This window comes from Stegodyphus dumicola, chromosome X1 (genome assembly GCF_044657685.1).
Source record: "Stegodyphus dumicola isolate Sdum_Otavi_A_Nest chromosome X1, ASM4465768v1".
Taxonomy (NCBI): domain Eukaryota; kingdom Metazoa; phylum Arthropoda; class Arachnida; order Araneae; family Eresidae; genus Stegodyphus; species Stegodyphus dumicola.
Window position 1 is genome coordinate 237,376,457 of NC_140780.1, and position 13,926 is coordinate 237,390,382.

Here is a 13,926-nt window from a genome sequence, read left to right on the forward strand (position 1 = left end):
TACTTTTAATTAATGGATAGAGCGCTTTCAATGAAAATCATAAGTGTACGAACACTTTTGGGAGCCGCTGTATTATTGCCAGTTGTGAAAGGAATTTAAATGATGAGATGAGGAATTTAAACATGGGATGAATGAACTGAAATTATGGTTTTTCAAAATTATTTACTTAAAAGTTTTTTCTTCATTAATAATCATATTAAACATACAACATGAAAAACATGATACTTAAAATAAATGAAAATGTCTTCATTAATAATCATATTAAACATACAACATGAAACACATGATATTTAAAATAAATGAAAAATGTTACGGGAATGAAAAAAAGGTAATTTTAGAAGTTGAAGATATTTAACTATGTGCAAAAAGTAAATACTAAAAATAATCCCTATGGTCTAGAAATGTAAAACGTACTTTCAATACGTCAAGTATGCAAACTTTATAATACACGCTGTCTTTTTCTAGTTTTGTGCCATATTTTTGTCAAATTCCTATCCTAAAATTAATAAATATAAAACTTTTTAGTTCTTATGAGCAATATATTACAGTATTTCGTCGCGTATTTTTTTCACTTAGCTTTTTAGCCCCAGGTTCTGAAAAATTGTAAAATATTCGAGTAATTTTCCCTTTCCTCAGTGTTTCCAGGGAATGAGCTACTCTAAATTTTAAAATGGATTCGTCGACGTCGTGATTGTTCTCGTCGTATTATGAAGACTTGAGGCTTAAGGAGTAACAGAGGCCTGACAGTAAGAAACGAGCGAGATTTATGTTATTAGGATTTAGAAATGAAGATGATATCTTATTAGATATTTTAATATTTATATTACTAAGTATTCTTATTGGAATGCATGTTTCTTTTAAAGAAATAATATTAGGATAATTACCCGTATTTACCCATGATTGCTTTTCATTTCTTATGTACTTATTGCACCTGCGTCCTTTTGAAATTAAATTATTCGCGTAAATTTCCCCTCTAAATTTTCGAATAACAAAATTAGTAAAAAAAAGGGGGGATGGAAAATACACAGGGAAATACGCTAGTTTAAAAGTAGACAAATATGCAGGCTTAGTTTGGTGTAGATTATGAAGAAGACTTTATCATAAAATAGTAATGATAGAAATGAATGATGAAAAACTAAGATATTAGAATTATAAAAAAACGTTAGGAAGGAATGAATTGGAATTAATGTCATTAACTGAAAAGGGTAAACATTTTGTGAGCACGAAACGTATCAAGATATTCTAATTCACCAACTGAAAAACCTTTATGGATCATTTTTGTAAAACCAAAATTAAAGTTGTGATTAATTATCCAGCTATGATTAGCTACCGAAGATTTGTTTGTTTCTCCCTTACGAACATAAATTTGAGATCGACGTGATTTCTTCTTGATATTAGCAGGTGTAGATACATCTCTTTCCTGATCGAGAAATAAGGCAACTGAAAATAATAAAGCAGCTCCTTTCGCTGTTGGACTCAACAGCGACCGAGCGGTAAAGTCACTGAACACTGATAGTTCGACCTGGGATCGAACCCCGTTGAACAGGCTAGATGCGTGGTTAGTTTGCATGATTTTCTCCATGTGTAACGTGGATACGAGACAGTTTCCCTTAAAAACTCCGTCACGAAGGCATGTTCCATAGGAGACAGCCCTCGAGTTCGTTTGCCTTTATCAAACAACCTAACCTTTGTTGTATCTGTAGTATTGTAGTAAAATATTTGTAGTTTAGTATTTTTTAAATACTCTGGCCATGAGCTCGCAGATTCAGAAATTTTCTTCAGTTGGTTACAATTCATTACATTCATACAGCTGGTTGGTTATTGACAAGTTTGCTCACAAGATGGGAGAATAATTTACTTGCAATGATTGGGAGAAAATTATAATTTATGATGACTTATGATTTTTGATGTTTCTGGTAGTTTGACAAACCTTTGGGAAAACGCTATGTTTAATTTTGTTTTTCAATTCAATAAAGAATGTAGATACTTGAAGTTATTTTCGGAACAGAGGTTTATTTCCCAGTTTACTGTTTTTGCATGCAATATATAGATATCGTACTTTTCATTGTTTGTGTAATCAGTCATGGCAAAACACACAAGGGTTCTCTACATAAAAAGTAATGCTTTCGTGGAAGATTTTTCTGCAATTTATAGAAGATAAAAACACGAAAAACTCCCATGCGATCATCCTGTTCGCTGTATCGAAATGTTTTCATTGTAAAACATATGTTTGCCTTTGAAGAATGATATAATTACAATAAAATCAGTTCAAAAGATATGAGATGACTCATTTTTTGGATTCACAGATTCAGTATAATTTTCATCGCCATTTTCGGGTGACAGAGGGAGAATTTCTTGTAGTATGGCCTTAAACATTAATTAACTCTGCATTAGAATTGAGATTCTTGAAATACGACGTCAGAAGTCGCGTAACTTAGAAGTGCCTATATTCTGTTATTATTATCCACTATATTGTTATATTCTCTAATTTGCTCTCTGTTCTGAATAACTGTTACAGTTGCTGTTCTGAAGAATTGTTACAGTTGCTGATTTATTACTCAAATTTCTTGCTTTTATTCTCTGTAAAGGAAACTTATCAAATTATTAAACAAAACCTTCCAACAAGTATATCTATCACAGTTCTCAACTCTAGAGTTCGTGTGGAAAGGATTTATTGGGCATTTTCAAGCTTTTCTCTCCTCTACAGTTGTATTTGTGTACCTCGAATACTTAACAGATAGTAAGGATAAAAAATCAACTATGTTAAAATTCGAAGTGAAAGCACCATGCTAACAGTAACAGGAGAAAATGTGGAAAGTTATAATGAGTGTTCTAGTCAACACTTACGTATTTTAATGTAAGCTTTAAAAAATGAGCGTTTGAAAGACAGTCGTGTTACTAGATATTTTACCTGTCGTTTATTGAACGCGTTAGAATTTCATTTGTCTTCTGCAGGTTTCCTCAACTGGTATATCGCAAAATTTCCAATTGATAAAAAAAATTTTTTTCTTTAATTTCCAACTTTGGAATTGTTAAACTTAGAATTACTAAAATGAAGTTAGAAAAATATGAAATATTTTTACATTTCTAAGATGACCTCTTACCAATACACCTCTAATATGATTTGGATATTTGGCTGTCAACCATATCACATTTTAACATGGAAAACACCAAACATAGTTTTCGGTTTCGGTTTTAGTTGATTATGGCAAAGCACATTAGGGCTATCTGCTTAAGGGAAGGGATGCCTTCGGGGAGGACTTTTCTATGGGAAACTAGCTCGTATACACGCTACACATGGAGAAAACAACGAAAACGCCCATGCAGCTAGACTGTTCGCCTCGAAAACAAAATAAAATTTTGTTTTCGAGGCGTTAATGTTTCGAGGCGTTAATGTTTTTTTTCGAGGCGTTAATGTTTTCGAGGCGTTAATGTCTTCGAGGCGTTTGTTGTTGTTCGTTAAATGTTCTTAATGTGAGTGTCAGTATAATAATATTAGAACTTAAATCTCAGTGTTGGCAATCGCTGCTCTAGAGTGCGACGTTAAGCTAGAAAGATTGAATTTACGGGTCTGCTGTACACAGAGAATAATCCGGAAAAGTTATGAAAAATGAAGGAATAAATTCGACTTCTTTAAGCATTTAAATATATGAGAGACGACAAACTAGCAGTCAGCTTCGAATTGAAGTCGTTGTAAAGGAAGCTCAGAAACGTGCTGCAGTTTTGATTTCCCGGTGGAATGATTAATACCTGGAATCAGAAGAACTGTATCGTCTTCCGCATCTCTGCATTTCCTGGAATAATGGTGAGATTGCTTTAAACACAGCTTGAGATCCACACCTTAACGGATGGATGCGACGAATCACAAGTAATGAAGAAAAGCAGAAATATCTTCCATTCAGGAAACAAACGCAAAAACAGTTTGCAGAAAATGATAGGGTCTGTTGATTTTGCGTGAGTCTAATTATCATACATTTAAGTGAATACAGATAGAAAAGCTGAGATTATCGAGAGGTAGTTTCTAGAAAATCCCCCCTTTCATCCTTTTCACCTTGAAAGTGAAGAACCGGATTTTTTTTTTATGACGTTTAATTAGGACTCTCTAACAATTACGTAAGGATAAAGGAAACACATGGCGTATTCCTGACTACGTTCCTTAACGTCTTACAGGTCAGACGTTGCGATGAGCTTTTGGTATGTACAATAAATCATTGAAAAATACAGGGATATAAATTACAGATGTACCCTTTTCGACACTGTTGGTTTAAAACAGGGATTCCCAACCCTTTTCTTGCATCGACCAATTTTAAAAGAATGATTTTCTTCATTGATCCGCTTAGAGTTTTCTTTATACAGCATACAACATAATCATAATGAAAATGATTGCACATAGGTAACTTAAAGACAGCAGTTAGACTAAGAATGTGAGCGAAAGTTTTGAAAAAAAAATGGTTTATTAGATTTAAGTTTGTTTTTGTATTATTATTTCTTATGATTTTCTTGTGATTCATAAACAAGTTTTCAGAAACAAAATCACAAATTTTAATTGCACAAAAGTTCGGTTTTAATCAATGTGATGGGTTTTTTTTGGCACATTGATCCAACTGCTTTTTAACATTTGGTAAAAAATTACTTAACTCAGTTCTTAAGGCAGCTCGTTCAAAAATATTAAATCTGTTTCTTGTTTTTCGAACTAAATTATTGACTTGCCTGCTTCTAAGTAAGAAAAGGAAAAGGCCAGCGACGCAATACAGTTTTATAAATAACTAACTTGTTATCTATTGAAAGTACACTGTTTCGAGAAATTAAAATACTAGTATTGGTTCGGTAACAGCTTTTAATTTTGAGTGATTTTCGGTTGACATTTTAAATTCAAGAATTTAGGGTACTCATGTGTTCTGATAAAATTTTTGCTTTAACATCATTTTCAGTTCAATGAACTCCTTTGGAAGCATAATCTTAAGGTCAAACATATAGCAGTTCAGAGGTTCTATGATTGGCATATTCAAATTTTCGATAACCAGCATTAAAAATATTCTTTTAAATTTTATTTTTTTCCATAATGGGCAAGTTAATTAAATTATCAAATAATAGAATTTATTTCAATACATTGTAGATATAAACAAGTCAGTTTTAGAACGAAGATAATCGCTGTACCTTCAATGAGTTTGATGAGTTTCAATGAGACCCATATGTTTGTCAATTCCCAGAAAAAATTCTATTGCGGTATGAAAAATATCTATTAAAAAATTATATATAATTCTATTGCGGTATGAAAAATATCTATATTATGTCGATAAAATCTTGGTACGTATTCGGCTTTTGACACCTTGATTATCATTGACTATCTTCAAAATTTCATTAACCCTTAGAAGCCGATACCGCCTCTTTTGGGAACTTTGGTTTAAAAGGTCGTACGAATAATGTAAAACTTTTCTATATTACAAAATTGTAATAATTTTAAATTTAACGAGTTAATAATAAATGATGAACAACTGCAAATTCATTTCATCCCGACAAAATACTCATATAAACAGTGAGCTTAGATTCATAAGCTTTGAAATTCATTTACCTTTTTTAATATCTGCTCTCCAGGTTACTGAAATATGAGAAATAGTATTTTTTGTTTGCGACAAATTTTCTGTCATATACACTTTAGTTTTTTTTTTTTTTTTTGTAACTTCCGCTTAATGATCAGATATGAATAGACGGATGTCTAATTTCAGCAAAACACTCTTCCGGGATTCCTTTAACTAAATAAAATTTGAAAACAATGTTAAAAAAGTTATGGTAATGTACGTCAATTCAGTTTTTTTCAGATAATACTATATTTCCTGAATAAACAAATTCGGACCTTTTTGGATAATAGCCCTTTTCTACTTCATTATACTTATGTGTAACTGAAGACCTGTTTTATGGTAGTCTCACTCCTTCGCACATTCTTTCAAACTAAAACTGATATATTTTAAATTCGTTTAAGAAACATTATCATTGTTTTTTATAAATTGATGCTCATCATCTTATTTTACGGGAAAATAAAATTAGGAAAATAATAAAAAAAAAAAAAAAAAAAAAAAAAAAAAAAAAAAAAAAAAATTCAAAAACAACCTAAAAAGATGAACTCCATATCTATGCGATAAATGTGAAGAAGTCAATAACATGTAGAATGAGAGAACATTCAGCATGTTCCTTTTGCCAAGATTTGTAGTGTATGTGTTTTAAAACATATGGAATGATAAAAAACATGATGCTTTAATTTGCTTTTTTTTAAACTCGGTTTATATATGAGCTGAATACCTTGTAAGATTCCAACCTGGATACCTTTAAGTTACAGTTAAGGTGAGGAGCCTTAAGAACGGATAAGCGAATAATCTCTTGAGTTCGTGAGATGGAGAACAAAACGTGAGAAGGGTTAAATACCCTTTATTATTCCAACTAAAGTTCACGGAATACTCCTTCTTGGAATTTTACAATAAAGCTTCCACTCGGGCTTGAACTCAGGAAACTAAGAAATTAAACTTAACTAAACTAACTAAAAAGATATAGCCGAAGCTATCAAGATTCTAACAGAGTTGGCCCCTTAAAGCTAATTAACGGCGAAGCTATCAAGGGCCTAAAGTACGGCCGATCATAGAAATAACTTTGAAGAGAGTATAGCTGAAAGGCTAACGCACGCTGCATAGAATCTATGGCTCTCTCACGAAGTCAGTAGAACTTCACAGTTAAATACTTCTTCTCATTCAAACGCAATTCTGAAAATACGTTCTGGCCGGAAGTTGTAAGCTGAAATTCAGGAAGACAGGAAAGTAACTTTTAACTAAAAATTAACTGTTAGAAAAAGTAACATAAACCTTACGATATATTAAGCGAATAAATCTCACCATGTGCTACATTAAAATTAAAAAAGGAGAGAAAGAAATGCAAGATTGTTTTTAAATATGGAAACACTATGCAAAGGTTGTTAAAGAGAAAATGGTCCTATTTTAAATTTATTATTCATTTATTGAATAATAATATCAGATCAAATAACTTTTAAACAAGTTATTCAGCAAACAAGCTCTTAAGTGCTCATACAATTAAACGGCACTCCTTGAGCATTAAGAATGTGTGTTATATTACGTTAATTCATCTCACTATATTTATGTTATGTTACATTAATTCATCTCATTATAGTCCTGTTAGATTTTAAATACTGTGTTCGTATGTTTGAAAACATTAGTAATATATACTGCTTTAACTTTTCTGAACGGTAAATAAAATTTATTTATATAATTTTAGAGTTATAATTCTTGAAAAATAATCTCCTATATAAAATTAGATTCAGCATCAATCTTGTGTTATCACTCACAAGTGGAATTCTTTTATTCTAAAGAAACTTTGATTTTGAAAATTAACAAAGTAAATCTTTGTAGGCATTTAAGAGATCTATTTTTATTTTATACTATTCTAATTAGCATGTGATACGAAAATAAAATCTATGTAAAGCAAATATGCAGCGAAATCGATACTGAATTTTTTAATTTAATTAAAGTTGAGTAATATTAAAACTGAAAGAAATCATCAGACGAGACATAAAGGATGACTTAAATGCATTCGCAGGAAATAATCGGCACCCCCCCCCCGCATCCCAGGCTCATTTGCAGCGTCAAGAAGAAAGGAATCGTGACGATTGAGGTGAAGAAAGGAATCGTGACGATTGAGGTCAAATTGATCTTATGTGATACTACAGTGACAGTATTGACTGAATTTGTGCATTAGTCAAAGTGGATGGTTTGAAGAAATCCTATTAAATTCTATCTGAATTCTTCAAGTCATACAGTATATTTTGTATAGTACGTCAGTCAACTATAACTTAAGGAGGTTAGCAAGGAACACAAATTTCGTGAAATGTATTACCTTTCTACTGTTTAAAAAAAGCGATTCTCAATAACCACAGAGTTTATGATACTAAGACTAAATTATTTCTGCAAGTATATAATAAAACATTCATGTATAGGAATTCATACACACTACTTTAAGCACAATTTTTAAAATCTGTTTGGACAGAGTAAAGACCCAGGTTAAATGCTGACTTTTATTTCGTTCAGCATGTGAATAATGTTTAGATTTTGCAGAGGTAGCTGTAGTACGTTCATACATGGTACCTTACGTAGTACAGCTTGAAAAATCAAGATCAGATTAATAATTAATTGCTACTACCATTCGAAATATATTTTACGTGAAAGCAAATCGACAATACTGTGTCCGAATTTAAAATATGGGACTTGAAAGCATAAGAGAAAGATACGATTCTATAGCAGCCAATTATTTTCATACAATATCTATACGTAAGGACTGCTAATTGACCAGTTTGTTTCTCACTACAGCGTGAGAAAGCTATGCTTTAGAAAAACACCTAGAGCAAAAAGACAAGGCTAAATAAAGAGATACGTGACGTGCATACTACTATTTATTAGTTCTTCGAAACTACCTAATACTTTTAAAATTCGAAATGAAAGTGGTATGTGTACAAGTCACAAGTTGCTCTTACTATACAAAACTGAAGTTTGTAAGTTCCCCTTTAGTACATTCTTAATGTACTGAAGATTTTTAATTCTTAATGGTCTGGACAAAATTATTAAGCACGAAATCTTGCCTTGGGGGTTAATATTCATAAAGATGCGTTTTATTTACGCTGTAAAAGTAAGAACGTTATACCCAGTCATTAATGTAGTAAAAGAATGAGTAACGTTCAATTGTTGAAGTTCTCTCTGCATAAGTTCTTAATGACTGAGTTGAAACATTATGTATTTCTTAATAAGTTCTTGTTATGAAAAGTGTCTTAGGATTTAGGCATAAGAACTCTGCACAGTAAAAGTCTTTCATGAAAGGGCACATATTATTTCTGTAGACAGTTTTTGTTGTTAATGGACTCATGGCAAGCAACATAAACGGCAAAAACTAAGAAAAAAAACCTAAGACGTTGTTAATATTTAGATATAAAAATTCCTCTTCTTAGAATTCTATTATTTAACTAAGCAAAAAATGGTGGGTATGATATATGCAATTTGATTGTTATAAAAAACAGAGAGACCCCCAGAACATGACGTTAGAATTATATCCCCCTTCCCTCGAGACCACAGTCTAATTGATAAAGAATCTGTAAATATTGTAAATAAAGAAAACTAATATGTCCCCTTTCTCTGAATAACATCTCCCAGTGGACAAGTGAATAAAACAACTGAGCACTGATAGTTCGTCCTGTGTTTAAAAGTTTTTTTAAATGCATAGTCGTTTTTGTAATTTTTCGCATGTGTACTACAAATATGAGAATTTTTTCTTAGTCCTCTGCACGTAATTAAGCCTATATTACTTTGCATTACCTGACAGCTTGAAATAACTAAATATGGATTAGCATAAATTAGGCAGCATTAAAAATACGTAACATTGCACAACAGCATATATTGAAGAAAAAAGGAATATTGCACAACAGCATATTTTTTCATTATAAGATAAAAATTGTTTTAATAATAGGCCGTATAAGATTAAATATGTGTAAATAGTATAAAGTATTGTATAAAAGTATGGATGATTCAAATCCTTCTAATATATAATATTAAACGTCTCCTATGTCACATATATTAATTTTATAGGTAAGAATGATAAAATGTGTCCAATAAAATACTCCTTTAAATGATACTGAAAATGCAATCTTAAGTCCATTGATTATGATATTCTTTCATTATACAAAGGAATTACATGCATTTAAAATTTTTTCCTTTATATTTTTTTCCAGTAATGAAATATTACTCACTACATGGGGCTTTGAAATATATGGATAACACACTGGTGAACAATACTGCATTTCTGAATGGAAATAATTTTATCAGCATTTCTGCAGCATGCAGTCTATATTAACTAAAATTCGCAGGATGAAAAAGACTTCTGATGAAACTAAAAATCTACATCTATTTTGCATAATGATTTATTCAAACGTAGCTCTGAAAGCAGTTGTATTCAAAATTATAGGTATAACCTTAAATTAAATTTTAGAGTTAATTAATTAAATAGAATAGCCTTTATCCAAATAAATGAGACAGTAAAAAAGAGTTTAAACACATAGCTGTCTCTTGTTGGGTCATCAAAAACTTCGTAGGCAAATTATACTGATTTAAGACATATGCTACTACTTTCAGGTGCTTTAAATGAGCACGATATGATTAATTAGACGAATACCTTGCAGAACATGAAATAAAAAAAGCAATGCTGTAATAAAATATTTTTACCTGTACTGGACCTCCTTCTATATGCATTTCATACTGGTATATACGTCTGTAATATTTGAGTTCTGTTCGCCTTTGTTCTTGGTGTTCATCTTCTTGCGGCAAACAACAATCGTATTCCCGAATTATATAATGACGCTCTGGCTGAATCCATCGATGGACAGGAAATACGTGTTCAGTGCTGTGTACTTTATCTTCCACAATTATTCGCTCTAAGAACCAGCTGTGGCCCAAACCAAAGGAATCCCGCCAGAATTCAACCTAAAACACAAAGAAATAAGTTTATGCTTAGCTTGAATTTCCATATCATTAGAATCCAAAACTGAATGTTTAGATAGCGTAAATGTTCTTTCATTACGATATGACATTCCTTGCAATTTAGAATTAAGCTATTAGGTTCCTAGTCGTCAGATACAACTCTTTTTGCAGTCGAAATTGCATATTGAAAAATCATTATATAATTTCAATGAATTCTTAAAAATCACATGCAAATAAATCGTAATTTATCATCAAGTACTTCCAGAATTAATGTAGCTTGGGAAAATCATGTTGCAAAGACTTGTGTCAGTTTCACGTCACGGAATTAATATTAGGAAAAACAATTCATTTCAAAGAGTCGGAAGAAATAATGAGAACTTTTTTTAAACTTTTATAATTCTTTAAAAAAAAATATTGATTGCAGTTGATGGTAAAACGATAGATAACGAATTTCTCTTAGCGATAAACTCTAAAGGGATATCGATCATTCAAAAAACAGCGTGCAGTTCAGCTGCGCTCACTTCTTTTTGGGAAATATATCAGTATTTTATATTATGTGAACGTACTATCTCGTTTCTGAAAGCAGCTTAAGCAGAAAATTCTTAATGCAGTAATGCGGAAACAATGAAAGTTCATAGGGCGAAATACAAAAGATTCTAGATACTATTACTCCGGAATGAAATATTGTATTGTAGCGCTTTGCATTTTCCCCAAGATAATACTGGGTTAAAACATAATATTCGGTAATATTCATGTCTCAAGTACCATATAATTAATGCTAGATTAGTAAATGTTGCTGCAGTTAGCTAATTTCTTTTCATATTTTTAAGTTATTTTAGTTTTTCATATTATTTACCTAAGTTCACCAAGCAATCTTATATAAAAAAATGCTTTTAAACCATTCGCAGTAAAGCAGAACCACTGCTAGGTAGTAAACATGTTAACCTCCTCTCAGTGACGGTGTCGATAAGACTGCTGAAAAATGGTAGTTTTCATTAAATTAGGATATTGACAAATGGGTTGTTTGCATGTGTGTTTTTGTGGTTTTCCCTCATCTAACCCGAAATGCGTGGAAGTTTCCGTTAGAAAGTCCTTCTCAACGGCATCCTTTTCGTAAAGAGATCGAACCCCACCAGCGGCCGAGTGGTAAAATCGCTGAACTCCGGTAGTTCCAACCTGAGTTCAATTCCAGGCGAATGGGCTGGTTGCACGGGCGTGTTCATGGTTTTCTTCATGTGTATACAAGCTAGTTTCCCTTAGAAACTCCTCCACGAAGGCATTTCTCGCGTTAGGCAGATAGTCCTCATGAACTTACCGAATTCGACTAAATAAACGAGCAAACATGATTACTTTGTTTAAGCGATTTCTTCATATACCTTTTCATTTTCAGGAAGCACTATCATCGGAAATTCTTTTTAAATACTGTCTAATAGCATTTTCATTGCGTGTAGCATCTCATGCAGTTTTTACGGGGCAGGGGAATTAAAAATTCTGCATGGCATAGTTGGTAAATGATGAAGCGCTTATTTCTCGCTGAATGAACGAATATAAAAATTGACTTTTCAATAGCATTACCGTAATTTTGTTGAAGAAAAAAATATATTTCTAAAAGCTTGATTTATTTTTATACATATCCAGTAAATTGTGATTTTTATTAAAATTTTACTAATTTCCTTAACGCAATAAAAATAAAATTAGTTTTGATTGTTTTCAGACGCTTATTTTACGGATAATTTTAAATAACAAGTTATTTAAATAATAGCTACAAATTAAATATTGAAAACTACCCTGAACCCAAATTAGTTTCTTTATAATAATGTTTAACGTACATTTACAAAGAAATTTCTCACCAGATCATTGCATTTGCAGATAAAATAATAACTTATACTTAGAAAGGTACGCTATCATGATAATACTTCATTGCAGTTAGAGGTTTAAGTTTTGTTATGAATTTAGATGAACCCTTTATATAACATGCATTAAACTTTTCAAGATTTGATTTAGCTTAAGTAAGAATTTTTCTAAATTATACCTCTTCAGATAAAAATACTGAAGAGCAATGAGTGTATCCCCTTCCCGGGAAAAAAAAAAAACTTTTACCTTGGAAGGAAGTCCAAACCCTTGTCCAGAGCATGCAAAAAAGGTACACGTTGCTCCTCTTTCGTGATCATTTTTCAGTGTACGGTTGAGTTTTATAGTATTTGTGGAATGTCCTTTCTCATCATGAATGATCATCCAGATGTTGGCATCAGTACCGGCACGTTTACGGTCACCGGTTGTCACATGAATTGTCAGTTCTCTATCAGTTTCGTCATGACGTAAATGAGACCAAACACGACCCATGGTTGAATTATACAAGAGGTTTTGAGCATTGATGTGTGAATACTTTTTATATTATTTAAGATAACCAAAATATCTTGGGTTGAAAATTACAAACCTTGACAACATCTGAAGATGGAACGAAGAAAAAAAAGTTTTGATAGATAAAAAAAAATCAGACAAGACTTACATACAATTCACTTCAGAAGTTGAAGACTAAATACAATAATTTCACTTGATGCTGAAACAGAAAATTTCATTTGATGTCACCCTCAAACGCTTCGAAAAAATGTGATAGAAACTTTAGTTGCATATGCTTTCTTTTGCAATAAATTCAGTACTGCAAAATTCTCTCAAATTTAATCATAGCATTTTTGATGAATAGCGATATAAAAAGCACACACTAAAATTCACATTACTAGACACAAATTATTACACCTGAAGCTATTACGCTTCGCAGTTATTAATTAAAGATCACACATTCTCTTTCCGCACCAAAATTTCTTTAAGCACTTGAAAAAAATTGCAGAATATAATGCATATTAACTGACTTTTTGTGGAGGCAAAGCTTGCGAGTGTAGTTTCCTTGCATTACAAAGAAATTTAACAAATATCCGTTGCGTAATTCCAACGTAACCGCGCAAAAGATGCGAGCGGAACTAGATCAACTTATGAGTGTTAACAATGCAAGCGAGATATTGCTGGGTTAATCCAAAACTTTGTCACATGTTGTTCGTAACAGAAATGTTCTGCTTGAACTTGAAGGTTTCATAACAAAAATTCTTTGTTACCGTTGCGAAGTCTCTTAACCTGATGCGCGTTCACAACCGGTCGCATCTCCTAGCAAAAAACCTTTAGGATTAAATTCCCTAGCAGGATGTTAGAACAACGGGTTTCCATGGTGTGCGATTTCTCGCCAACGAAAAAAGGTCGCCAAATATTAGTGGTATTACTTTTCCTCTCGGATGGTCATTTCCCATTGTTCTTGCAACATAATTTCCTCTTCCATTAAGAGTGCAGTTGTAAAACTGGGAGAAAGTTTTTCCAGGATTGTCTCATTAAATGAAATGGAAAAGGATGTGGAGTA

At 31.9% G+C, this 13,926-nt stretch overlaps 1 protein-coding gene across 1 annotated transcript in view; it reads right to left on the reverse strand.

The window, feature by feature from the left end:
- The window catches only part of LOC118200660 (allene oxide synthase-lipoxygenase protein-like), an 80,265-nt gene extending 66,575 nt beyond the window's left edge, over window positions 1-13,690 (reverse strand). Inside the window, exons 1-2 of the mRNA XM_035372622.2 lie at window positions 12,621-13,690; window positions 10,266-10,523 (exon numbers count right to left, since the gene is read on the reverse strand). Coding sequence (XP_035228513.1) covers window positions 10,266-10,523; window positions 12,621-12,863 — 501 coding nt within the window. The 5' untranslated portion in view covers window positions 12,864-13,690. The remainder of the gene's footprint in view (window positions 1-10,265; window positions 10,524-12,620) is intronic.
- Window positions 13,691-13,926: the final 236 nt, after the last annotated feature.